At 42.8% G+C, this 27,601-nt stretch overlaps 1 protein-coding gene across 2 annotated transcripts in view; it reads right to left on the bottom strand.

Moving 5' to 3' along the window:
• Window positions 1-27,601, bottom strand: part of daam1b (dishevelled associated activator of morphogenesis 1b) — a gene marked incomplete at its 5' end in the record, with an annotated part of 64,570 nt that overhangs the window by 17,392 nt on the left and 19,577 nt on the right. The window contains 14 exons of one of the 2 annotated variants that reach the window (XM_084151270.1): window positions 2,091-2,191; window positions 3,963-3,992; window positions 5,259-5,366; window positions 6,080-6,373; window positions 6,666-6,853; window positions 7,688-7,746; window positions 8,162-8,300; window positions 8,891-9,008; window positions 9,104-9,170; window positions 9,277-9,380; window positions 9,527-9,637; window positions 10,563-10,896; window positions 12,107-12,201; window positions 13,823-13,894. In XM_084151270.1, coding sequence (XP_084007396.1) covers window positions 2,091-2,191; window positions 3,963-3,992; window positions 5,259-5,366; window positions 6,080-6,373; window positions 6,666-6,853; window positions 7,688-7,746; window positions 8,162-8,300; window positions 8,891-9,008; window positions 9,104-9,170; window positions 9,277-9,380; window positions 9,527-9,637; window positions 10,563-10,896; window positions 12,107-12,201; window positions 13,823-13,894 — 1,820 coding nt within the window. The remainder of the gene's footprint in view (window positions 1-2,090; window positions 2,192-3,962; window positions 3,993-5,258; window positions 5,367-6,079; window positions 6,374-6,665; window positions 6,854-7,687; window positions 7,747-8,161; window positions 8,301-8,890; window positions 9,009-9,103; window positions 9,171-9,276; window positions 9,381-9,526; window positions 9,638-10,562; window positions 10,897-12,106; window positions 12,202-13,822; window positions 13,895-27,601) is intronic. The other variant, XM_084151271.1, reaches the window with a different exon arrangement.

The raw sequence follows: 27,601 nt of genomic DNA, 5'->3' as shown, positions 1-27,601 counted from the left end.
GGTCTACATGCAAGTTCAATAAAGTATGTCTCGACCCAAAATTCTGACTCAAATAAGGGACAAACTCAAAATACAACTGTTGTTATCTGTTTATGTAGATCTGTTAGAGCAAAGTGACATTGTATTTTCTAAATGATAATTCCACCTTTGAGATGTGTCTACTTGTGCTACTGCTTACTAAACTGCTAGCATCACTGCCCATTGATGGGAGCATCTTTGTCTCTGGTGTCTTTAAATGGCATTGACCACAGCTGTTCCACAGATCATGTTTGCTCCTCAAAAATCAGGCCACATTCGTCTGAGGGCACCCTCTTAAAAGGGAGCGTAGTTCTCCATTCAATCCCTTTGGAGAGCGTCCGCATGGGTGGTCTCTGTTAAAGGCTTTTTGAAGCCCATTAAAAACCATTAAATGAAATTAGTATAGGAGAGGCGGTTGATCAGATTTTAGCTAGGATTCTGTGTCACAGCCTTTTGACATGGGGGTTGTGAATTGCGAGATGGGCCAGACTGTGTAAGGGGAGCTAGTTCGGTTTGTGTGTGTGTGTGTGTGTGTGCGTGCACAGTTTTTACTTGGGAAACCTAATAAACACATTGTAAAATAAAAGCTAGCTATGGAGCAACTTCATTTCACACCACATCCTCTGACTGAGAAACCTCAACCTTCTAGCTTTTGGAAAAAAAAGAACAAGTTGTGATCCTACAATCAACTCTACTTCTATTGTAAAACCACACCCTTTCAATAAATTGTTAGAAGTGGTCTAAGCTCACTTATAGAGAGCAATTATTGAGTGGAGTTCATGACCAGGAAAACCAAAAACACAACCATCTCTCTTCCTGAGCAAAACCATTAATCTTGCATCACAACCGAATGGTCCTCTTCCACCAAACTGTAAATCAAATCGCCTTGATGTGGGACAACCCGAATTGAACACCCAAAAAGAAAGCATTAGAAGTAGTGGGTTCCATTTTGGCTTGTTTCATGGTCGTTTTGAGTCAGATAAGTCTTGATTAAATTAAAGTTCCCCTCTGTGTGAATATGTGTGGCTTACTTATTATACCAGACCACATTCAATTAATGAGAAATCACAGCAGCTCTGCTAACGGAGAGCTGCTGTTTCATGTTGTTTCAGTCAAGTTTTGAGAGCCTGGAATTTGTCTCCAAGTAACTTCTACTGTCAATATATTTTAAAAACAATGTCATAAATGAAGCATTATCACCTTGAATATCTACTGTCTGCCGCACACATTTTTTTTTAACGTAGCTTCTGCTGACCCTCCTCTCCCCTCCCTTCACACTTCTCTCTTTACTCACCCTCTTCTGAACCCTCAACCAATTTGATTGACATGATGTAGCCTACATCTCTGAACAGCTGAAAAAAAACCCCACAGTGATTTGAACGAACATTAAATTTTTGTATATATTTTGTAGGCTAATTTAGGATGTAGGCTACAACTTTCTCTATCTGTTGTAATTTAGGATTTTGCAGTAGCACAAGCAAGACTCATTCTACACATTGCATTGGGGCAAAACAATCTGCGTATTAACCACACATTTGTGATGCTATAATCATCAATATGCTGCCAAATTGTAGCCCATTTTGTAAAACATGCGCCTTTCATTGGATAATCATGAAACTTTCTCTGTAAAGCTAACTTTCATCAAAAGGGGCTTTGGCTGAGAGTTTCCGTTTAGGGGGGTGGAGACTTCGCTAGTCTCGTTAGTATATTTTCTCATACATCTTCCCTCATACCTGACGCAATTACGCAATAGTTTAGTTCTGGGTTTTCAAGATTAGCCTAATGTAAAGAAAGAGAGTGAGAGAATGTTTTGATTATGAGATAAAGTCCCCCATGATTCACTGGGGCCTGCTTTGAAAGAGAAGAATGACGCAAAGAAGAAAGCCTACTCACTGACATCAGGATCAAATCATAATTAGACAATAAAAAGTATTTACAATCAACAGGATATGACATTGCAGTGCTATATGTTACTCTCATCAGAACAGGAAATGACCTCAATAGCATGGCCCAGTTTCTGACAACTGCCATTGACCAGGAATTTATCTGGCTGCCAGGATTCACACACTCACCGCAACAGGAGTATATTACAGTTCTGGGCTCGGCGGCCATCGATGACCGAGAGCTCCTTGACCTTCTTGGAGCTCAAGGAGTCCGAATCCTCACTCTCTTTCTGTGGAGAGTCGTTCAGAGGAGAGGCATTTCAGAATGGTAGGTATCTTAAGTAGGAGCAACAGTAGGAATACACACACACACAAAAAAAGTAAAGAAAGACAAACACACAAATACGAGACACTAACTTATGAAAAGATAAGAAAAACAAAACACACGAAAATACATGGACGAATACACATACGTGCGCACAGGCACATACGTGTGCGAACACACAGCAACAGACGCAGACATAAATTACATTTTAAAAAGACATGTCGCATTGAGAGTGAATGGACATTCTCATAAAGAGGGGATTGGATTTTTCTTTACATACTTTAAAATAAGAGCGGGTATTTCCTTCACAGAAAAAAACCTAGTTACTAAGCCTAAACTACTGCAATGTACAAAAGGCAATTGTTGATTTATGGAAACCATAATCTTTAATTATTTATTCATGTTGCTACATAGCCGCGGGAAGCAGGGGTGCTGAAGCACCACCTGAAAAATCAGAATTACATACATACATACATACATACATACATACATACATACATACATACATACATACATACATACATACATACACACACTACCAGTCAAAAGTTTGGACACACCTACTCATTCAAGGGTTTCTCTTTATTTTTGCTTTTTTTCTACATTGTACAATAGTAGTGAAGACATCAAAACATTGAAATAACACATATGGAAGTAGTATCCAAAAAAGTGTTAAACAAATCATAATATATTTTGTATTTGAGGTTCTTCAAAGTAGCCGCCTTGATGACAGCTTTGCACACTCTTGGCATTCTCTCAACCAGCTTCATGAGGTGCATTTCAATTAACAGGTGTGCCTTCTTAAAAGTTAATTTGTGGAATTTCCTTCTTAATGCGTTTGAGCCAATCAGTTGTGTTGTGACAAGTTAGGGGTGGTATACAGAATATAGCCCTATTTGGTAAAAGACCAAGTCCATATTATGGCAAGAACAGCTCAAATAAGCAAAGAGAAACGACAGTCCATCATTACTTTAAGACATGAAGGTCAGTCAATCCCACCGTAAAGCATGGAGGAGGAGGTGTTATGGTGTGGGGATGCTTTGCTGGTGACACTGTCGGTGATTTATTTAGAATTCAAGGAACACTTAACCAGCATGGCTACCACAGCATTCTGCAGCGATATGCCATCCCATCTGGTTTGGGCTTAGTGGGACTATCATTTGGGACTACCCAACACACCTCCAGGCTGTGTAAGGGCTATTTGACCAAGAAGACGAGTGATGGAGTGCTGCATCAGATGACCTGGCCTCCACAATCACCTGACCTCAACCCAATTGAGATGATTTGGGATGAGTTGGACCGCAGAGTGAAGGAAAAGCAGCCAGCAAGGGCTCAGCATATGTGGGAACTCCTTCAAGACTGTTGGAAAATTATTCCAGATGTAGCTGATTGAGAGAATGCCAAGAGTGTGCAAAGCTGTCATTAAGGCAAAGGGTGGCTACTTAAAATATATTTTGATTTGTTTAACACTTTTTAGGTTACTACATGATTCCATGTGTTATTTCATAGTGTTGATGTCTTCACTATTATTCTACAATGTAGAAAATAGTAAAAATAAAGAAACATCCTTGAATGAGTAGGTGTGTCCAAACTTTTGACTGGTAGTGTATATATCTTCAAGAGGATGAAGATGTCAAGAGGATAAGATAAGAAAAGCAAAATGTCCTAAATGATAGAAGAGGAGGAGGATGACAAAAATGCCACACCATTTTGGGTGTGGAAATGAGTGAACTCACCTGTTTGCTGTTATTGACCATAAAGAAGTCCTAGAACGCAGGCAAGAAGCAAGGAAGATGTGGGCACTCGTTATAATGATAGCACAGTTGGGTGAATCCAGGCCAAAACAAACAAATAGAAACAAGCTCATAAAGGACATCAGAGATGAGTGAAGAGGGAGTGTGACTGCGTAGGCAAGCAAAGGCTGTTGGGCCATTAGAGATGGGTGTAGGTTGGGGGCTGGGGCATTGCAAAATGTACATGTGTGTTTGCGTGCATGCATGTGTGCGAGCTGATCATGAGGTGCTGGTGTTAGTGTGAGTCACAGGCAAAACAAATGTGGTAACATTGGAGTCAGTTGAGTGTGATATGTTTGTCATAATGTTCATTTAGACCAGGGATGTCAAAATGTTAAGGCAAATGTGAGAGCGGTCTCATCTACAACAGAGCCTTAACTATGAATTCACTAATGTTTGTAGATTTTTTAAAAACCATATTCAAATATATATATTTTAAATATACAAATAAACTAGTGATGGGGGACACATGGGGGCCATATTAAATCAGATGTTGGGCCTCATTGTTTGACACCCCTGATTTAAATAGCGCATAATGAAAACCTAGGCTACATTGTGACTAAATCTCTTGTATTAGTATGATCGAGGTGAACTCAAGCAGATTTGCATTCCATACAGAGGGCCAGTGAGTAGCGAGAGAAGAGCTACCCTCGTGTTTGTGGCTTATGTGCTAGCTAACTGATGCTTTTAATAGCCCTGGGTCCAATTTCGTCAGTGGTTAAGGACACGGTCTGCAAATGTTTGTTAACACAAAAGTCCCTCTGTTTCCCCTGACGACACTATAGTGATCTGTTTGCATCAGTGTTGCGGTACTAGGTAATACTAAGCTGCAGGCACTAAGGGCCAAACCCAATCTTTACTTGTCTGATGATCTTTAAGATATTTTACATTGATACTCTAGCATCATAAAAAGGTTATGACAGTGTATGCTAAGAAACCTTATAAATACTGTGTAGTCAGCGCTTTTTTGTATTTCTGTTATTCATACATGCAAGGCTTTTATGTTACTTAGTAGTGTCAAATGCCATAAAACTGCACACTAGCCAAACAATATGGTATTACTCTACATTTGTGAGATGGCAAATAATCAGCATGAGTGAAGTCATGTTTTGTATTGGTGCTTCTAACAAGAACGGAATAAGAGGGGAAAGGGTGGAGGATGGATATGTGTTGGGGGCTCTATAAAACTCTTCTCTTGTTCAGCAGGACCAGCGAGAACACTTGGCCGCAGTACAGTACCTGTTGTCTCTGGTAGGCCGAGAAGGTCTTCTCAATGTCCTCCAGGTCGAGAATTTTGAAAACCTTCCCGTCGTCGACTTCTGTCCATACAGTGCCCTCCAGCTTATTCTTGGATGGAGAGTGGGAGAATTGTATTTAGATTTTTTGAGGTGGCGCTTTCAGCAGGGTTGGGGTCAATTCCATTTCAATTCAGGCAATTCAAGAAGTAAACTGAAATTCCAAGCAATTAGGAAAATGTCAGTTCACCTCCTGAAATGACTGATTTGAGATGGAATTGACCCCAACCCTGGCTTTCAGTATCCTCAATATGTTCTGTAAGCAATCTCCAGCAACCATAGTTCAATCACCAAGGTCTAACACAAGAGTCTGTTATTCAAAGATTGCAACAGAAGAATAATCACTTATGGGAGCTAATCTAGAATTAGCTTAAACGCTAACAAGAAATATTCCCAGAACATACGGGAATGTTTTCATCTGGTTCCCCATTCTAAGTGCACTTGAATAACTGGGAAAAGGTAACATTCTCCTTAACTAAACCGAAACGTTCAGGGAACAAAATATTGTGAGCAGGGTTTACAGACTAAAATGTCCCTGTCGCTATCAATGATGACAAAGAGGAGGTCATATTGACTCTGTAGGGAACTACCAGGGTCATGTTCTTTAGGGCACACAACGGAAACCATTTTAAAAAGTTTTGCAACAGAGAACAAAAATGAGTGTTCCTTATTGGACAAGTCTAGGTAGTCTATCCCTGTTTCAGTCCATTGACTTCTGTTTGATCTCTAATGAACATGACCCTGTTCAAACCCATGCACTCTCACCTCAGCTAGCTTGGCCCAGTTGAAAGATTTTAGTGGGTTGGACGGCTGGGGGATGTTCTTCTTCTTGAGGGCGGACCCTAGGGGTGCCCCAGGGGGAGGAGGTATCCCTCCCATGGGTGGCCGTCCAAAAGGAGGCGGGGGACCACCTGGGGGTGGGGGCGGTGGAGGGGGCATCATACCCCCTGGGGGTGGTGGAGGGGGCATCATGCCTCCTGGGGGAGGGGGGGGCGGGAGAGGCCCACCAGGGGGGCCAGGGATGAAGGGGGGACCGCCTGGGACACTGGCAATCTGTCTCTGGAAATGTTGGGGGGAAATACACAGATAAAGACAATGCACCATCACATCTTAATGAATCGTATTTCAATCCTTATCTTATCGCTCACTTTCAATCTTATGTAGTAACATTGGTTGCATCAGAGACCCATCCAGTAATTTACTTTAGGTGCCTTGAAATCATGTATTTTCTATAATGTACTGTAAATCTAATAACAGTTAATGAATCTTGATGAAACATAATGAATCTACATTAAGGCATATTTGGTGCCATTTCTTTGTATAAGTATGAAGGAGTTGAAGGGTGACGTACAGAGCTGAGGTCGTGCAGCCGGACAGAGAGGTCAGCCACTTGCTGCTTGACCGCCTTGTGCTCGGTGCTTTCCTTCTCTAGCTTCTCCTTCATCTTGTTGAGGGTCTGCATCATGTCCTCCTTCTCCTGGGTCTTGGCGTCACACTCACGCTCCTTCTTCTCAAACTTCTGCTGGAGCTCGTGGTGCTCTGCCCGATGGGGTTGGAGGTTATGTTGTTTGTGAGAGTGAACAGGTTTGGTTCCATTTCAATTCAATTAAGACATTTGGATGTTGCCCGTTCCTTTCTATGATCATTTTCTAATGTTAAATCACAATCTTTGTTGTGATCAACCCATGGGACCACATGGTGGCTCAGAAGATGCTATGGTTGTCTGCTGTTATTTCTGATAGTGCAGGATAGATCTAAAAGGGGCAGGGTAACATATGGGGCAATAGTAGGCAGTGACTGGATCAATGTGCTACTGGTGAGGTTGAGGACTCTTCAAAGACTACTAGTCCAATAGTGAGCTACAAGAGATACGAATACACAATAAAAGGTTCAAAACTTGTGTTGGCTGACCGGCAAGTAGCTACATTCATATCCACAGCAGTCCAATTCATCTGATAAGCATAAAGCCTAAAGGCATTAAGATGAACACATTCACTAGTTCATTTACATTTATATTTTAGTCATTTAGCAGACACTCTTATCCAGAGCGACTTACAGTTAGTGAGTGCATACATTTTCATACTGGCCCCCCGTGGGAAACGAACCCACAACCCTGGCGTTGCAAGCGCCATGCTCTACCAACTGAGCTACAGGGGACTAGTTCACTGTGGAGAACTGTACCATTTAATTGGCATCCTCTGAAAAACCATCCCTGCCGATTTGTATTACTTGTACATATTGAAATTAGTCAACCCCTTCCATGTGAAGTGTAAATTAATTCAAAACTCGGTTTCTTTGTGGTCTTTTTAAAAATGTGCAATAGAGCCAAAGGGCAGTGTTTCACAAAGAAGCAACTCAAAAAATTAAACTGACCTTTTCGCATTTTCTCCGCCTGCTCTTTCCACTGCTTGACCTCATTTTCATTGACCAGCCTGTAAGGAGAGTGACACAAACAAAGTTACCGGAGGGTCCTCAATGTGAGCATTCTATGACTGATGCATTGACTTATGTGAAAGACAATATCCCAAACAATCAATCCTGTGGAAATGGAGCTGAGCTCATTGCTATTATGGGAATTAAAATACAGTTTTCACACTGAAGCAGTGCAGACTAACAGATTTTAAATACATTTTCTAAGAAGCCTACAAGGGACTGAGGTTCCCTACAGTATTGAAGTATTGATTGGAGGGTCAGCTTGGAAGATATTTCAATTAGACAGTTCAATTATGAATTCTCATGTCTTTACTAGGCCTAGATCATCCCAGCTCATCCCAGTCAGTTGAGTTCAAGCAGGACGTGCTCCCTCTCTCCCTCGTCATCTTAAAGGGTCACATGGAGAGCACTCACATCCGGACCACATTCTTAACATTGAAGTTCTCCAGGGGCGTGACGTCGGGGTCGTGGCCCTTGTCGTTCTGCAGGACCATCTGCTGGACGATGCGGTCCAGCAGCAGCCAATACTGCACTGTGTTTCCACTCCTTTTATCTGGGGGGGACAGGGAGATCACACGTGTCATCAAACACAGCCGATACAGAGAGGAAGTTGAGTAGAAGAGGCCTCTCTGCACAAGTAGATATTTAGCTAGGGACAGAAAGAGGTTTCCACAGTTGATTTATACAGTGTGGCTAAAGGGCAAGATGCCGTCTTGGTTTGCAGACAGATCCTCATACGGATACAAATTCATTCAAAGTGCACAGACACATGCACATTCACACTTGTGCACATCCACACACATGCACATGCACTCGCACGCAAACACACACAGCTAGCAGGAAGAAGACAGCAGGTCAGCTCTACTGGAATCAGAGGAGGTTGGTGGCACCTTAATTGGGGAGGACGGGCTCGTGGTAATGGCTGGAACGGAATCAGTGGAATGGTAGCAAATACATCAAACACATGGTTTCCATGTGTTTGATGCCATTCCATTTGCTCCATTGCAGCCATTATTATGAGCCGTCCTCCCCTCAGCAGCCTTCACTGACTGGAATAGGGAAACACAATACTCACAGCGCTAAATTCTTACTGACCGGGGTCAACGTTAGCAGCAGGTCAGGAATGCGGCAGGAAACACTTACGAGGCATGAGGAGACAGTGGTGCAGGACGGAGATAAAGTGTGGGTATGCGTCAGTGTAGTTCATCTTCTTCCGGATGAGGTCAAATACCTGGGAAGCACTTTTAGTGTCTATGTGCACCTGGGAAAGAGAGAACACGTTGACGTGTCACAGTCCTTATCAAGCACAAACGACAATGGAAGTCAGGAATGAAACAAGAACAAGTTTACACTTACCGATTCAAAACGCCGCGACATAGTCAGCTCGTCCTCATTGCGCAGCATTTCAAAGTAATCCAAATGCCTGGGGGAGATTAAGTCAAATTAATAGGGGCATGCATGGTCAGAGATCAAGAGAAAAAGGCACTTGTTTCATTATTCAGGTTAACGTGAACTGTGGTCCAACTCACCGGTCTAACGTGGAGTTGTCATGGGAGCGAAGTTTGTCAATGACTGGCTGAATTCCTAGCATCAGGAACTCGTAACGGAGGTGTATGCGGAACTCCAAACTGGCCTGGGAACAACATAACAAGATGATCAAAAGTAGGTGCCAATAAAGTTAAGTCAGATTGAGGTGTAGCACAAGTTCGATTGAAGAGAGGTATGGTGCAAGTGTGGGGTGAGGAGACAAGCGATGCAGAGGTTGAGGGCTAATTTTACCTCTCCGGCGCCTTGGCTGAGGACAGCATTGATAAAGGACATGATGGCTGTCTTCAGGTTGACCTCGTCCCGGTACCGACCCGTACTCCGGTCCAGATCGTTCAGCAGGGTCTAGGTGGTGAAGGTGAGGAGATGACCACAGTTATGGCTAGTCGTTCAGAGATCAATCATATTGTAGACACAATTTATATTGCAGACACAAAGTGGCACAAACCATTGGAGCCAAACAGAGCCAAACCCCTTCAGCCAAATTAAAGTCTTTACTGTTGCAAATGGCCAGCCAATAGTGCTATTTGAATAAAGGGTGGATGTTCTAAGGAAATGTGCAGTAGTCAATGCGGCTTGTAAAAGTGCTGAAATGAAGACCTATAATTGGGTGCCTTTCTTTTACACGCAGTCTAATATTCACGGAGTGTACAAAACATTAGGAACACCTTCCTAATATAGAGTTGCACCCCCTTTTGCCCTCAGAACAACCTCAATTCATCGAGGCATGGACTCTACAAGGTGTCGAAAGTGTTCCACAGGGATGCTGGACCATGTTGACTCCAATGCTTCCCACAGTTGTGTCAAGTTGGTTGGATGTCCTTTGGGTGGTGGACCATTCTTGATCCACTAGGGAAACTGTTGAGCGTGAAAAACCCAGCAGCGTTGCAGTTCTTGACACACAGAAATCGGTGCCCCTGACACCTACTACTATACCCCTTTCAAAGGTACTTAAATCTTTTGTCTTGCCCATTCACCATCTGAATGGCACACGTACACAATCCATGTATCAATTGTCTCAAGGCTTAAAAATCCTTCTTTCACCCGTCTCCTCCCCTTCATCTACACTGATTGAAGTGGATTTAACAAGTGACATCAATAAGAGATCATAGCTTTTAACTGGTTGTTTTGTACACTCAGTGTATATAACCCGGTCAAAAGTCAAAATGTTACAATATTAAATGGTACTGAATGTTTATTCAACACAATGAAAAGGGATAGGTAACTAACTGTGACTAAATGATTCATTCATAACCCTCCCCTTGCCCACCTGGAAGCGCGTCCTCTCACAGGCGAAGCGCTGGTAGTGGAGCATGGCCTCCAGGATCTTCCTGTGGCCGCCAGGCACAAGGCACACGGCGCCCATGATCTCCAGCACCGCCACCTTGGTCTTGACGTTCTCGGTGGCCAAACTCTGGGCGATGATGTTGATGCTTTCCGAGTGCGAGAGCACGTGGGCGCGCCCCTGGGAGTTGTTCATCAGGGCCTTAATGCAGCCGATGAGCGAGGTGTGGATCTGCGACTCGGTCGTCTCATAGTCCATGGTCTTCAGGAAGTTGAGGATGCATGTCAGGCCATCTAGGTCAATGAACCTAGTCACAAACCTGAGGAAGGTCAAGGGGAAACAGGATATCAATAAAAATACAAAGGTAAAAGTGTAAGTTCCCAGTTGGAGGAAAGAGTCTATGGGATCTCATGTAGTAATTTTCATTACTTCCACTTGAAATAGGGTATGAAGACTATAATCCTACACACTGGAAATACCCAAAATAGTAATTAGGTCTAAAATGCATAGAAAATGGTCAACCTCTGTGAGTGTGTGTGTGTTATCAAAGTTGTTAAAAAACAAAGGCCTGAAGAAATACAATTCCAGTCAGTGACCAAGTGCCACCATAACCGCTGGGGGTGAAAGTCTGACACCTGATCTTCGGGTCACAAGGCATGGGGTCATTAAATGGTGTAAAAAAAAGTGCTACACACAATGCAGCCAGAGGGACACCATATGTTCATTGAGCAGATCTGGGTCGTGTTCATTAGGCACCAAACTGAAGAAAACAGACAAACCGGGAGGGGCCAATAAGAAACACTAATCTTCATTTCCCATTGCAAAACATTTTAAAACGTTTTACGTTGCAATGAACACTACCCAGGTTACTGCCCCACAGCAGTATGATTAACGACTTAATAGGTGATTTGAATGAAAGATTAGGTGTTCTGGGAAGGACTGCCTGAAGCATTAGAATAATAAAGCCTACTTTCAACTTTTATTTAGAGCAGTTACATAACTGCTCCACATAGCATTGGTACTGTAACTAGCACAGCAGAGGGACCATATCATTTATGACATGTGTGACAATATCCAAGAGTGGTCTTCCAGCCTAGCCATATACCATACAGCAATGAATTACTGGGCCGTTGTTGTTCATTCTGGTCTGCATATACACTTCTATAGGTCTGTAACTCCAATGGCAATTACTCCTTGTAGGGCCCTGTTATTTCAGTTATTCTAATTCAAAGCTCTGGTCAGCTATGAGTGTATTCTATGAGAGTAAAAATTATTTTTGAAGGAAGAGTGCAGGGAAATAGAGAGAAGGGTGTGTGTGTGTGTGTGTGTGTGTATATATACACGACATAGTATGTCTGTAAGCGTTTGTGTAATCAAATTCATTTCAGAAAACAATCCTGTTCCCTCGTGTTTATTCTATGTATGGTAGCTACAAGAGGGTGTGTGTATATAAGTCTATTTAAATGAGTTTCTTTAGCGAGTGTATGCACTGTACAGTGAAGTGCATGGAAGTTTGAGAGCCAGGGCACCTCATGGGTTGCGTCCGCAAAGCAGTCTTCAGGCTCTCTATTGTTTTGTTCCTCTCCTCCTCATCTTCCTTCTCCAGGGCAAGGAGTGTCTTCCTCTGTGCAACATAAATATAGTGTTTACCAAAGCTGTTTGAACAAGTCCAATGGCGTGAATTTTTTATACTACTCCCTTGAGCCAGGTGCCTTATTTTCAAGCCACACTGTAACTGTGAATAGTACCAACAGAAACAACAGAGCAAATGCATACCATGATATTTGCATGATACAGTATATCTGTAGTGCGAGAGCAACATTACTTTTTAAACACGATTAGATTAATAAATAGTTTTCTTACACAGTCTCCAAAAATACAACAAAAACATGAAGTAAAACAAGAAGTAATAGGTCCTTCGTTATTTGGTTATATAAAGGTAGGAAAGTTGTACTAAACTGATGAAGGTATTTGTACTGTAAGTCATATTCAAAATCAAGGTGTATAATTCATGTATTTAATTACTGGCTTTAAAAAGATACCATTTCTGACTGGAAAGTAATATTTTGCTTGACCAAATTGCTTAAATGTCTTTATGCTTTTTGTAGATGGGCAGCTAAAAACCTATGCTGCTTATCAAACGTGTGGAATAGCTGGGGAACGAGCACCTGAAAAGGGACTGCCCATCATGTTTGGGTCCGATAACAAGTATCCCAGCATGTGCCAGCAATTTCTATGTTCAGTGGCTTTTATTATAAATGACGTGTAGTGGAAAACGTGCCATTTAGATAAAGGAGATCTGTGCCAGGTTTCTGCTCGGCTCTTTGAATACAAAGGAGCCGTTCTAGATAGTTGAGTCGGCTGGATGTGTCTAGGCCTGAGGCATGTCTGTGCTAGATATTGCCTGTCTTTCTTTGGAGCTTTCCCAGAACCTCTTGCACCTGCCAAAACTGCAATATTATTACCAAAAACATATCAACATAGCACGTGCCAGGAGTTAAAATGCTGACAATTGCCGTCCTCTGCGATTACATTTTAATCTAACATGAATGCAGAGTTAACCTGATTTAGGATTGGTCTGATCTGAGAGGAGCTACAGATTACCGATGTAATTATACTGTATATATTTGTTTCGTACATTGTTTTGAGGTTAGAGTACAATCTCTTTTATTGATAAGTTAGGAGTCATTTAAGTTATTGCACATGTTTTTTATCACTTGATCAGGCTTGATTCAAGGATAATCTCAAATCAGTGCAAAAATTGATATAGACACAGTGATCGTCCATCCTGCTGCTGGAGAGCCGCAGTACTGCAAGTTTTATGGGGAACACACACCAGAACCATGGACGGCCGAGTGCAACCGAGTGGTCCCTATAACACTGTGCAGCGACAGCAAATAGGACGGCCACCCGCAGCTTTTAGCCATTCATCGTCGCAGTGTGTTCAAAGCTTAAGTCCCAGCTCAGCAGATCAGTTGAATCAGGAGTGATGGCACTAAACTGGGACATAAACCTGCATACTGCGGAGCAGGTTTTAGGATCACTGATATCAAGCATGTAAATAATTAAGTTAAATGCTTATATTTGACAATCAAGTCTCTTCCAGATCTGTTTAAGGAGTGTGAAAGTGAAATTCAGTACCACTGTAGACTCTACACTCACTTTGGAAGTGTCAATGACAGAGATTGACACAAAATCATAGTAAAGAGACCTACAGTAAAGAATGACAAGGAGTCATTACTTACGGCGGCCATGGAATTGAGCTGGTCAATGTAATACTCTGGCCAGCTGGTTGCACCTTTGTTCTCCTCTTGTTCCTAAAAAAAAAAGAGGAGAAGAGAGTATGTCTTTGGTCAGTTAGAGTCTTCCACTATGGCTGCGTCTAAATTCTCCACCCTTTTCCAGCAGGGTGCACTTGTACAATCTCAAATGATTGGTGTAAGCATTGGCTGGACTGAGTTTCCACCATTGTTAAGTCCATGCAAGAAAGTGTGCACACTTCACGCAGGACACAGCCTGAGGCATGTAAAGAGACCGGGAGCACAGAGGTGTTGAGAATAAAACATGGTAACGGAGGCATATTGTTTTTAATTATCATGACTCCAATCAATCATATGTCCTACTTAAGATGAAAACATCCTCAACAATAAGCTTGCATCTGCTACAAGACCATGGTGCTTGCCTATGGAGCTGTGAGGGGAACGGCACCTCCGTACCTTCAGGCTCTGATCAGTCCCTACACCCAAACGAGGGCATTGCGTTCTTCCACCTCTGGCCTGCTGGTCCCCCTACCTCTGCGGAAGCACAGTTCCCGCTCAGCCCAATCAAAACTGTTCGCTGCTCTGGCACCCCAATGGTGGAACAAGCTCCCACACGACGCCAGGACAGCGGAGTCACTGACCACCTTCCGGAGACACTTGAAACCCTACCTCTTTAAGGAATACCTGGGATAGTATAAAAGTAATCCTTCTACCCCCCCCCCCCCCACACATATGTATAGTTTTATTTTATTTAAATTATAATAAAAAATAAAATAACATTAACAAAATAAAAACTAATATAAAATCGAAACAAATACAAAATATTTTAAAAATGAAAATAAAAATAAATAAATGGTAAAGTGGTTGTCCTACTGGCTATCATAAAGTGAATGCACCAATTTGTAAGTCGCTCTGGATAAGAGCGTCTGCTAAATGACGTAAATGTAAATGTATAACAGGACAGAATGATTAAAGTAATGTAAAGCATGAAATTAGTGGGAATTGGATAGTTGGAATAAAATGCTGGTAACACAATGTGGAAATTATATATTCTGAATGAGAACCATGGGAATAACACATTTCACATGCCATTGCAGCCATCACATGACAGGCATTTCCTCTTGAAAACAGAAACAAATGTAGCACATTTGTCACTTCGATTCAGGGGCCCAGAGAGTAAATGACCTACTTTACACACAATTCACACTGACATAAACAGGCATGTGTGCACAGACACAAAACACACAACATGAACACAAAATATATGAGCGCAAACACACGCTCACACAACTTTACACAAGAAACAGGGAGTAGATCTAGTACATGAATAGTCCAAACTGAAATAGAGCAGACACTCAAAGTAGGACAGTGCAGATAAGGGGGACTAGTTTATCTTCAACTTGTCACTGAGAACTGTGGCCCAGAACACAGAGGAAGAAAAACCAACCTTTATGGCCATAGATTCTGCCTGGCTACATTTGAAAGCACAAGCTTGATGAAAACCTTGGGAGATTAGTGAATGAATGCTCAACTTGTGCATTGGGGACATTGCTCGAATTTGGCAGGGCTGTAGTCCACTAATTACAGTGAGCTCCAAAATATTGGGACAGTGACAATTTTGTTGTTGTTTAGGCTCTGTACTCCAGCACTTTGGATTTGAAATGATACAATGACTATGAGGTTAAAGTGCAGACTGTCAGCCTTAAAGGGAATTGCTATATTGTTTATGTGCATCTCTGAGTGATGTTCTAGCGATTCCCTGGGTCATTTCATGTTTTATGTGTATCTGAGTTTATTGGCGTTCAGGCAGGGAGAAATCCGGCCGGTATTACGTAGCACCGTGATTTAGTCATTCTCACTACACCGGAAGTTAATAGGAATACGACTTTTAGATCGCAAAAACATCCATCATACATGTCAGATTTCAATCCTGGCCGATGTCATAACTCGGGAGGATGTCTTGATCATATTTTTGCAATATTCCTACCTCGAGAAATGTGTAATTTAATGGAGGGTCTAGTACATTTTTCCTATTTGTCTGCCTCTTTAGTCCAGGGTGCATTGCATGGTGCAGTTATCAGAGATATTATAGAAAATACACTGCTCAAAAAAATAAAGGGAACACATAAACAACACAATGTAACTCCAAGTCAATCACACTTCTGTGAAATCAAACTGTCCACTTAGGAAGCAACACTGAGTGACAATAAATGTCACATGCTGTTGTGCAAATGGAATAGACAACAGGTAGAAATTATAGGCAATTAGCAAGACACCCCCAATAAAGAAGTGGTTCTGCAGGTGGTGACCACAGACCACTTCTCAGTTCCTATGCTTCCTGGCTGATGTTTTGGTCACTTTTGAATGCTGGCGGTGCTTTCACTCTAGTGGTAGCATGAGACGGAGTCTACAACCCACACAAGTGGCTCAGGTAGTGCAGCTCGTCCAGGATGGCACATCAATGCGAGCTGTGGCAAGAAGGTTTGCTGTGTCTGTCAGCGTAGTGTCCAGAGCATGGAGGCGCTACCAGGAGACAGGCCAGTACATCAGGAGACGTGGAGGAGGCCGTAGGAGGGCAACAACCCAGCAGCAGGACTGCTACCTCCGCCTTTGTGCAAGGAGGAGCAGGAGGAGCACTGCCAGAGCCCTGCAAAATGACCTCCAGCAGGCCACAAATGTGCATGTGTCTGCTCATACGGTCAGAAACAGACTCCATGAGGGTGGTATGAGGGCCCGACGTCCACAGGTGGGGGTTGTGCTTACTGCCCAACACCGTGCAGGACGTTTGGCATTTGCCAGAGAACACCAAGATTGGCAAATTCGCCACTGGCGCCCTGTGCTCTTCACAGATGAAAGCAGGTTCACACTGAGCACATGTGACAGACGTGACAGAGTCTGGAGACGCCGTGGAGAACGTTCTGCTGCCTGCAACATCCTCCAGCATGACCGGTTTGGCGGTGGGTCAGTCATGGTGTGGGGTGGCATTTCTTTGGGGGGCCGCACAGCCCTTCATGTGCTCGCCAGAGGTAGCCTGACTGCCATTAGGTACCGAGATGAGATTCTCAGACCCCTTGTGAGACCATATGCTGGTGCGGTTGGCCCTGGGTTCCTCCTAATGCAAGACAATGCTAGACCTCATGTGGCTGGAGTGTGTCAGCAGTTCCTGCAAGAGGAAGGCATTGATGCTATGGACTGGCCCGCCCGTTCCCCAGACCTGAATCCAATTGAGCACATCTGGGACATCATGTCTCGCTCCGTTCACCAACGCCACGTTGCACCACAGACTGCCCAGGAGTTGGCGGATGCTTTAGTCCAGGTCTGGGAGGAGATCCCTCAGGAGACCATCCGCCACCTCATCAGGAGCATGCCCAGGCGTTGTACGGAGGTCATACAGGCACGTGGAGGCCACACACACTACTGAGCCTCATTTTGACTTGTTTTAAGGACATTCCATCACAGTTGGATCAGCCTGTAGTGTGGTTTTCCACTTTAATTTTGAGGGTGACTCCAAATCCAGACCTCCATGGGTTGATAAATTTGATTTCCATTGATCATTTTTGTGTGATTTTGTTGTCAGCACATTCAACTATGTAAAGAAAAAAGTATTTAATAAGATTATTTCATTCATTCAGATCTAGGATGTGTTGTTTAAGTGTTCCCTTTATTTTTTTGAGCAGTGTATATTATAGAAAAGAGATTGTAGACTCCTAAATTGATAGTGTAGTTTGTTTAGGCAATGTTAAATCTAACTAGCTATGTTTCATGCTGATATTGTCTTTGGTATTATTGTGTGTAGCCACGTTTGCTAGCTAGCTATCCAGCCCATAGAGAGCATTGCATTGTGGATTTTGTAGCCGACTTGAGGTGCAACAAATTTCCACAACAATTTTCCATGTTGCTACCAACGTTTTTATAACACCAAAATGAAACGTTTGTTCACAAAAAGTATTGTTCTCACATATTAGTGTTATTTAACACTGTAATTTAAAGGATTGAGTGGCTCTGGGTGGATTTTTTCTTAAATGTTAGGGTATTTTCATCCATATTGGGTGAACCATTTAGAAATTACAGCACTTTTTGTACATAGTCCCCCCATTTTAGGGGACCAAAAGCATTAGGACAAATTCACTAATGTGTATTAAAGTAGTCAAATGTTTAGTATTTGGTCCCATATTCCTAGCACGCAATGATTACATCATACTTGTGACTCTGTGTGCTAAATTACTAAAATGTAAATGTAAAATGTAAACACAACCAAAACAAACCGCAAATGCATCCAACAAGTTTGTAGAGTGACAAGCTTGATGTAATCATTGCATACTAGGAATATGGAACCAAACACTAAACTTTTGACTACTTTAATACACGTAAGTGAATTTATCCCAATACTTTTGGTCAACTAAAATGAAGGGACTATGTACAAAAAGTGCTGTAATTTCTAAACAGTTCACCCGATATGGATGAAAATACCTTCAAATTAAGGCTGATAGTCTGCACTTTAACCTCATAGTCATTGTATCATTTGGAATCCATAGTGCTGGAGTACAGAGCCAAAACAACAACAACAGTGACTGTCCCAATACTTTTGGAGCCCACTGTAATTAATGGACTACAGCCCTGCAAGGCAGATGTAGCCTGCCAAATTCGAACAATGTCCCCAATGCACAACTTGAGCATTTGTTCACTGATCTCCCAAGGTTATCATCAAGGTCGTGCTTTTCGCATGTAGCCAGGCGGAATCTATGGACATAAAGGATGGTTTTCTTCCTCTGTGTTCTGGGCCACAGTTCTCAGAGATGAGTTGAAGATAAACTAGGCCCTCTTATCTGCACTGTCCTACTTTGAGTCTCTGCTCTATTTCAGTTTTGGGACTACAAGCAGGCAGACCAAATGGCCTACAACCTATAGTCACCTCCAAAATTATTGGCACCCTTGATAAAGATGTGCCAAAAAGACTGTATACAATAAATAATACTAATACTGAGCTATATTGTATGCTGAAAACATTTGGAAAATTATATTATATTATACAAATACAACTGCTCAGAGAAACCAAAATGTAAAATAAATTTAAAAAAGAACCAACCTCAAAAATCCAACATTGGCCAACATTTTTGTTTTCTCCATACATAATGTGCTACATATTGCATTCGTCAAGACAGATTTGATCTTGTGCAATTCAGAGTCAACTTTGAGTGAACTCTAAGCTGTCTGCTTTTTTTATTCATTCGGTGGTTGCTTTTGGAAATCTGGGTAAAAACTGGCGTCTCTCTCTGGCACCTCCAGTACTGACCTTAAGACGGAAAAACACATAGGTGGCCAGCAGCCCTCAACTCAGTTGCCTCCCTTCAAGGTCATGTTGACCAGCATGGGCCTACAAAGATTTACATACACTATATATACAAAAGTATGTGGACACCCCTTCAAATTAGTGGATTCGGGTATTTCAGCCACACCCATTGCTGACAGGTGTATAAAATCGAGCACACAGCCATGCAATCTCCATAGACAAATGGTGGCAGTAGAATGGACTTACTGAAGAGCTCAATGACTTTCAACGTGGCACCGTCATAGGACGCAACCTTTCCAACAAGTCAGTTTGTCAAATTTCTGCCTCGGCCAACTGTAAGTGTTGTTATTGTGAAGTGGAAACGTCTAGCAGCAACAATGGCTCAGCCGCGATGTGGTAGGCCACACAAGTTCACAGAATGGGACCACTGAGTGCTGAAGTGCGTAGCACCTAACAATAGTCTGTCCTCGGTTACAACACTCACTACTGAGTTCCAAACTGCATCTGGAAGCAACGTCAGCACAATAACTGTTCGTCGGGAGCTTCATGAAATGGGTTTCCATGGCCGAGCAGCCGCACACAAGCCTAAGATCACCTTGCGCAATGCCAAGCGACGGCTGGAGTGGTACAAAGCTTGCCGCCATTGGACTAGGGAGCAGTGGAAACGTGTTCTCTGGAGTGATGAATCACGCTTCACCATCTGGCAGTCCCACGGATTAATCTGGGTTTGGCGGATGCCAGGAGAACGCTACCTGCCCGAATGCATAGTGCCAACTTTAAAGTTTGATGGCGGAGGAATAATGGTCTGGAGCTGTTTTTCATGGTTCGGGCTAGGCCTCTTAGTTCCAGTAAAGGGAAATCTTAATGCTACAGCATACATTGACATTCTAGATGATTCTGTGCTTCCAATTTTGTGGCATCAGTTTGGGGAAGGCCCTTTCCTGTTTAGCATGACAATGCCCCCGTGCACAAAGCGAGGTCCATATAGAAATGGTTTGTCGAGTTCGGTGTGGAAGAACTTGACTGGCCTGCACAAAGCAATGACCTCAACCCCATCGAACACCTTTGGGATGAATTGGAACGCCAACTGCGAGCCAGGCCTAATTGCCCAACATCAGTGTCCGACCTCACCAATGCTCGTGGCTGAATGGAAGCAAATCCCTGCAACAATGTTCCAACATCTAGCGGAAAGCCTTCCCAGAAGAGTGGAGGCTGTTATAGCAGCACAAGGGGGACCAACTCCATATTAATGCCCATGATTTTGGAATGAGATGTTCGACGAGCAGTTGTCCACATACTTCTGGTCATGTAGTGTATATGCCAGAGTGTTTGTCTAGTGTAGCGTAGGTCAGCTAGTCTAACTTTGCACAGTGACTTTACCTCACCTGAGACCTGAAATGAGGGTCAACCCCAAACCATGGCAGCCTAGATTTGATGGTTTGCTGGCACTGGCAGTTCACTACAGAGAGCATGGTAACATTTATTTATTTAACCTTTATTTAATCAGGGATGCCCCATTAAGACCAAAGTCTATTTTTCAAGGGAGCCCTGCTTCACAAAAATGCAGAAAACACAAAATAAATAATAAGGAATAACACAAATTATATACACTACCGTTCAAAAGTTTGGGGTCACTTAGAAATGTCCTTGTTTTCAAAAGAAAAGCAATTTTTCTGTCCATTAAAATAACATCAAATTGATCAGAAATACAGTGTAGACATTGTTCATGTTGTAAATGGCTATTGTAGCTGGAAACGGCTAGTTTTTAATGGACTATCTACATAGGCGTACAGAGGCCCATTATCAGAAAAAGCCATATCTCAGACTGGCCAATAAAAATAAAAGATTAAGATGGGCAGTCTGAGATATGGCTTTTTCTTTGCAACTCTGCCTAGAAGGTCAGCATCCCGGAGTCGCCTCTTCACTGTTGACGTTGAGACTGGTGTTTTGCGGGTACTATTTAATGAAGCTGCCAGTTGAGGACCTGTGAGGCGTCTGTTTCTCAAACTAGACACTAATGTATTTGTCCTCTTGCTCAGTTGTGCACCGGGGCCTCCCACTCCTCTTTCTATCCTGGTTAGAGCCAGTTTGCGCTGTTCTGTGAAGGGAGTAGTACACAGCGTTGTACGAGATCTTCAGTTTCTTGGCAATTTCTCGCATGGAATAGCCTTCATTTTTCAGAACAAGAACAGATTGACGAGTTTCAGAAGAAAGTTCTTTGTTTCTGGCCATTTTGAGCCTGTAATCGAACCCAGAATTGCTGCAGATACTCAACTAGTCTCAAGAAGGCCAGTTTTATTGCTTATTTAATCAGCACAACAGTTTTCAGCTGTGCTAACATAATTGCAAAAGGGTTTTCTAATGATCAATTAGCCTTTTAAAAAGATAAACTTGGATTAGCAAACACAACGTGCCATTGGAACACAGGACTGATGGTTGCTGATAATGGGCCTCTGTACACCTATGTAGATATTCCATTAAAAATCTGCCGTTTCCAGCTACAATAGCCATTTACAACATTAACAATGTCTACACTGTATTTCTGATCAATTTGATGTTATTTTACATTATTAATACATTAGTGTCTAGTTTGAGAAACAGACGCCTCACAGGTCCTCAACTGGCAGCTTCATTAAATAGTACCCGCAAAACACCAGTCTCAACGTCAACAGTGAAGAGGCGACTCCGGGATGCTGACCTTCTAGGCAAAGTTGCAAACAAAAAGCCATATCTCAGACTGCCCATCTCAATCTTTTCTTTTTATTGGCCAGTCTGAGATATGGCTTTTTCTGATAATGGGCCTCTGTACGCCTATGTAGATAGTCCATTAAAAATCTGCCGTTTCCAGCTACAATAGCCATTTACAACATTAACAATGTCTACACTGTATTTCTGATCCATTTGATGTTATTTTAATGGACAAAACAATTGGTTTTCTTTCGAAAACAAGGACATTTCTAAGTGACCCCAAACTTTTGAACGGTAGTGTTTATTTATTTTTTTATCTTCTGAGAACAGGTAATTTACCAATACCCATAAATGGCAGAAAAGCACTAGTGCATCCAATCGCAGGGTATTCAGAAATTTGTTCAAGTATGTGGCGCATAAAAACGAAAGGCTGTTTTACCTAAATCGTTGGCGGCGAGGAATTTCAAGTTAGCCATTCCTGTGAGCGAGTAATGTATTTTGTACTTCTGTAAATTAGGAGCGATGTGAGGTAATACAGTATGGTAGTTTTAGCACGAGAGCAAAATCGGTAATCCATAATAAACCGTAGTGCTCTATGATAAACAGCATCCAATGGTTTTTAACACTAGAACCACTAAAGCAGTCATTTTGACTGCTCATGAATTTAAAAAATGTATTACTCTTATTTTTTAAGTCATGCCCCCCTCCGTCCTTGATTTTTCCTAAATAAGTCTATATAACACACTGTCGTTGGTAGAATCTTAATATCACCTACAGAAAGTGAGTTAAAATCAGTTTTAGGAGGGCACAGGTCCTAATCCAGGCACTTGTCATCTCCGGTCTGGATTACTGCAACTCACTGTTGGCTGGGCTCCCTGCCTGTGCCATTAAACCCCTACAACTCATCCAGAACGCTGCAGCCTGTCTGGTGTTCAACCTTCCCAAGTTCTCTCACGTCACCCCGCTCCTCCGCACACTCCACTGGCTTCCAGTTGAAGCCCGCATCTGCTACAAGACCATGATGCTTGCCTATGGAGCTGTGAGGGGAACGGCACCTCCGTACCTTCAGGCTCTGATCAGTCCCTACACCCAAACGAGGGCATTGCGTTCATCCACCTCTGGCCTGCTGGCCCCCCTACCTCTGCGGAAGCACAGTTCACGCTCAGCCCAGTCAAAACTGTTCACTGCTCTGGCACCCCAATGGTGGAACAAGCTCCCTCACGACGCCAGGACAGCGGAGTCACTCACCACCTTCCGGAGACACTTGAAACCCCACCACTTTAAGGAATACCTGGGATAGGATAAAAGTAATCCTTCTACCCTCCCCCCCAATTTAAAAAAAATATATATATATTGATATATTGTAAAGTGGTTGTCCCACTGGCTATCATAAGGTGAATGCACCAATTTGTAAGTCGCTCTGGATAAGAGCGTCTGCTAAATGACGAAAATGTAAATGTAAATGTAATGTCATTTTTGGTTTTTCCACATTGCTCCTCCTTCTCCCGAAAGTAGGGCCTGCTCCGCACCTTCTCGCTGTGCCCAGTTGATATTCACATTGATAATTGCCCCTAAACTATACCAAAACTAATTTCACAAATATCAAATAAATGAAGTAAATTATGATGGGAGAAAGGGGGAGAATGGTGGAGAATGGGTGAGTTGATGAGTGAGGGGAAGTGAATGATGCATAATTATGTAATCACAAATTGTGAATGAAGAACAAGGTGGGCCATTTTATTTTATTGATCTATTCTAGTAATCTCAAAATGGAATGTACCCTATATCAGTCCATCGAATCCAAGCAGTCTTATCACTCTACCCTACTTGGAGTACACAGTGAGAGCGTGCGTAATTTACAGTGGCAAGAATACCAAGACGAATGGATGCAGATGCTGCGTCAGCGCTGCTACAAGATCTGAATGAAAACGACTCAGATGGTAGGGAAGAAATGAATCATGACATTTCTGATGATTCTACTACTAATTCTAAGCCTCAGCCTGAACCTACACCCCCAAGGCCTAAGCGCAAAAAAGCCAGAACGGTGCGCACTGAGCAGGTGCCCTTGCCACCACCAAACGAAACGGTGAGACAGGAAGGGACGACACTGTTTGGATTGAACCAGCCGGTGACAATGCTACGGTCAGATTATCAGCATATCGACAGCAGTCAAATTATAACACTATTGTTGTTTTGTAATGCCACTTTTGTGCTGATTTTCACTTTATCAAACACAATTGGCGCTTATAATTATGTTTAGTCTTCTGATGTTTTCATTATCTGACCGTGCGTCTTGGTGGTAGGGGTATTTAAAATATATATTTTGTCAAGAAGTTGTTACCATGTTCCAACACATATGCGTTCTGTTTCATAGTTGTAATAAAGGCCCTCCACAAATAAAATTGATTGAACGCGTTAACTTTTTTTTCTTAAAATAATAACAATATTTTTACATATATTCTACAGTAACAAACGAATGAAAATGCTATTGTGTTATAAAAACATTGATGTATTCTAAGGTTACCAAAGACCGTCAAACACACCCAAATTATAATTTTTGTGATAGCATATATGAAATGTATTAATTACGCTGCTAGAATGTTGCAGTCAGAATGACTGCTCATTAGTTTGAAGGGGGGTCCCTCGAGGCCCAGCGGTTCTAGTGATAAAGAAGTGGCAGCTGTGTTCATATAGATTATGTCGCCATAGTCTAGGGCTGACAAGAAAGTTGACTGAAACTAAAACAACAGCAACTACACTGGATTCCATATAGCAAAACAAAACTGCCTTCACCCAAACATAATCAGTAGTATGCCTCTGTGTGTGTGTGTGCACATGTGTACTTTCACCTGGGACATAATCCAGAATCTGGAACATAATTGGGTGGCATTGTGCCTACTGTAGTTAGTGCACCCAGGGAGGGAACTATAATAACTTTTAAAGCAGATTGCAAAAGTGCAAAGTGGATTTGACCAACAACAAAAAAATATATATAAAAGAAATATTTGAACAGAAAAAAACATGCATCCCCCATAGCGTCCTTCATTTTGCTTGTGTTTCAACTGCAGATCTGCGAACAGAGCAACTAACCAGGGCACCTCCTGATTAACAGAGACAAATACAGAGGAAACCATACGAAAGGAAATGTGGAAAGAGATTGATGCTCTCCAGCATGACCTCATCAATTCAGGTGGCCGAGCCAAAGCAAACATCCAATTCATTCAGAGAGACAGCACCGCTGCTAGCCTCACCATCCGTCGCTTGTTCTGCGGAACTTGCAGGGGATCGTGTTTACTGGATAACTGTTACCGTATCCAAGTCCTCTGGAACACAAAGGCTCCATAATGAACTGGCTGGCTGTGAAGGGGGGACTGAGAAAGGAGTGCCTCCATCACTCTGCGGGCTTGGCCGCCCCCACCACCAACCCCAGCCTCATCTCCCTCATCCCCCTCTCCCTCGAAAACAAAAGCTGCACCTGCCAAGGGAGGCTTTCCTGTTTGCTTTGGACGACTGAGCACTTCCCTTACAACCCCCCACCCGCTCTGTCTGTGAGCTTTAGGCCTTTGGGGAGCCATGCCAAGCCCTTGCTAGCTGGGCCCGGGCCAGGCTCACTGCTGAGTCTGCATTATTGACGTCCCGCTGCCAAGACTCCCCTCTCTCCGCAGCCAACTACCTCCCAAAGGCCATCCATCCATCCCCTCTCTCCCGCTTCCCCTTCCTCCACACTGGCTCTAGGGATTAATCCTCCTCCAACTCTGCTGATTAATTGTGCCCAAACACACTACCCTGCTTTGATCCTCACTGCAACACTGGTTAAAAATCTCAGCAAAATCCTGCTGATCCACGCTGCCTTGGACCACAGCTAAGCAAACATGCAGAAAGAATCAAGTGAAAGAGGGAGAGAAAGAGAGAAAAATAAAAATAACATAGTGAAGAGAAAGCAGGTTGGATAAAGTGCAACTGCAAGCATTTCTCCCCTTTATAATAATGAGGGCATGGAGACATTTTTGGCTTGTTTTCAGATGCAGGGAGACCCATTTAGGCTAGTCCAGGCCCCTAGATGATTCTTAATTAGGCCACTAATTGGGGCACGGCACGTAGTTTCACCGTCAGGAGTGGACAATTGCGTTTTATCTAACCGACTGTGTAAGGAGGTGTGAGGGAAATCACAAGCCAACTCTTTTAAAGTCTGCAGCCTAGGTCTGGCATGGGTCAGACCACAGTGTGGGCAGACCACAGTGACCAACCTGGTCTGCACAAGAGCAGAACAAGAGAGACCCATCCATGATGGAAAAGTAAAAGTGGGAGAAGCAGAGTACGACTTATTTTTCACAGATCTGAATGGACTGGATAGGGTTAGCAATATGGTGATAGATCTACCTAGTCCTCTGATTAGTGTGCCTAACAAAAGAAGGCTATGTACACTACCAGTCAAAAGTTTGGACACACCTACTCATTCAAGGGTTTTTCTTTATTTTTACTATTTTCTACATTGTAGAATAATAGTGAAGACATCAAAACTATGAAATAACACATATGGAATCATGTAGTAACCAAAAAAGTGTTAAACAAATCAAAATATATTTTATATTTGAGATTCTTCAAATAGCCACCCTTTGCCTCGATGACAGCTTTGCACACTCTTGGCAGTCTCTCAACCAGCTTCACCTGGAATTCTTTTCCAACAGTCTTGAAGGAGTTCCCACATTTGCTGTGCACTTGTTGGCTGCTTTTCCTTCACTCTGCCGTCCGTCTCATCCCAAACCATCTCAATTGGGTTGAGGTTGGGGGATTGTGGAGGCCAGGTCATCTGATGCAGCATCATCACTCTCCTTGATCAAATAGCCCTTACACAGCCTGGAGGTGTGTTGGGTCATTGTCCTGTTGAAAAACAAATTATAGTCCCACTAAGCCCAAACCAGATGGGATGGCGTATCGCTGCAGAATGCTGTGGTAGCCATGCTGGTTAAGTGTGCCTTGAATTCTAAATAAATCACAGACAGTGTCACCAGCAATGCACCCCCATACCATAACACCTCCATGCTTTATGGTGAGAACTACACATGCAGAGATCATCCGTTCACCCACACCGCGTCTCACAAAGACATGGCGGTTGGAACCAAAAATCACCAATTTGGACTCCAGACCAAAGGACAAATGTCCATCGCTAGTGTTTCTTGGCCCAAGCAGGTCTCTTCTTCTTATTGGTGTCCTTTAGTAGTGGTTTCTTTGCAGCAATTCGACCATGAAGGTCTGATTCACACAGTTCCCTCTGAACAGTTGATGTTGAGATGTGTCTGTGACTTGAACTCTGTGAAGCATTTATTTGGGCTGCAATTTCTGAGGCTGGTAACTCTAATGAACTTATCCTCTGCAGCAGAGGTAACTCTGGGTCTTCCTTTCCTGTGGCGGTCCTCATGAGAGCCAGTTTCATCATAGCGCTTGATGGTTTTTGCGACTGCACTTGAAGAAACGTTCAATGTTCTTGAAATTTTCCGGACTGACCTTCATGTCTTAAAGTAATGATGGACTGTCATTTCTCTTTGCTTATTTGAGCTGTTCTTGCCATAATATGGACTTGGTCTTTTACCAAATAGGGCTATCTTCTGTATACCCCCCCTACCTTGTCACAACACAACTGATTGGCTCAAACGCATTAAGGAGGAAAGAAATTCCACAAATTAACTTTTAAGAACGCACACCTGTTAATTGAAATGCATTCCAGGTGACTACCTCATGAAGCTGGTTGAGAGAATGCCAAGAGTGTGCAAAGCTGTCGTCAAGGC

The sequence above is a fragment of the Coregonus lavaretus genome, assembly GCF_964263955.1.
Source record: "Coregonus lavaretus genome assembly, chromosome: 33".
NCBI classification, from domain to species: domain Eukaryota; kingdom Metazoa; phylum Chordata; class Actinopteri; order Salmoniformes; family Salmonidae; genus Coregonus; species Coregonus lavaretus.
The sequence above is the reverse complement of the archived record's forward strand: the minus strand, read 5'-3'. Positions and strand labels throughout refer to the sequence as shown.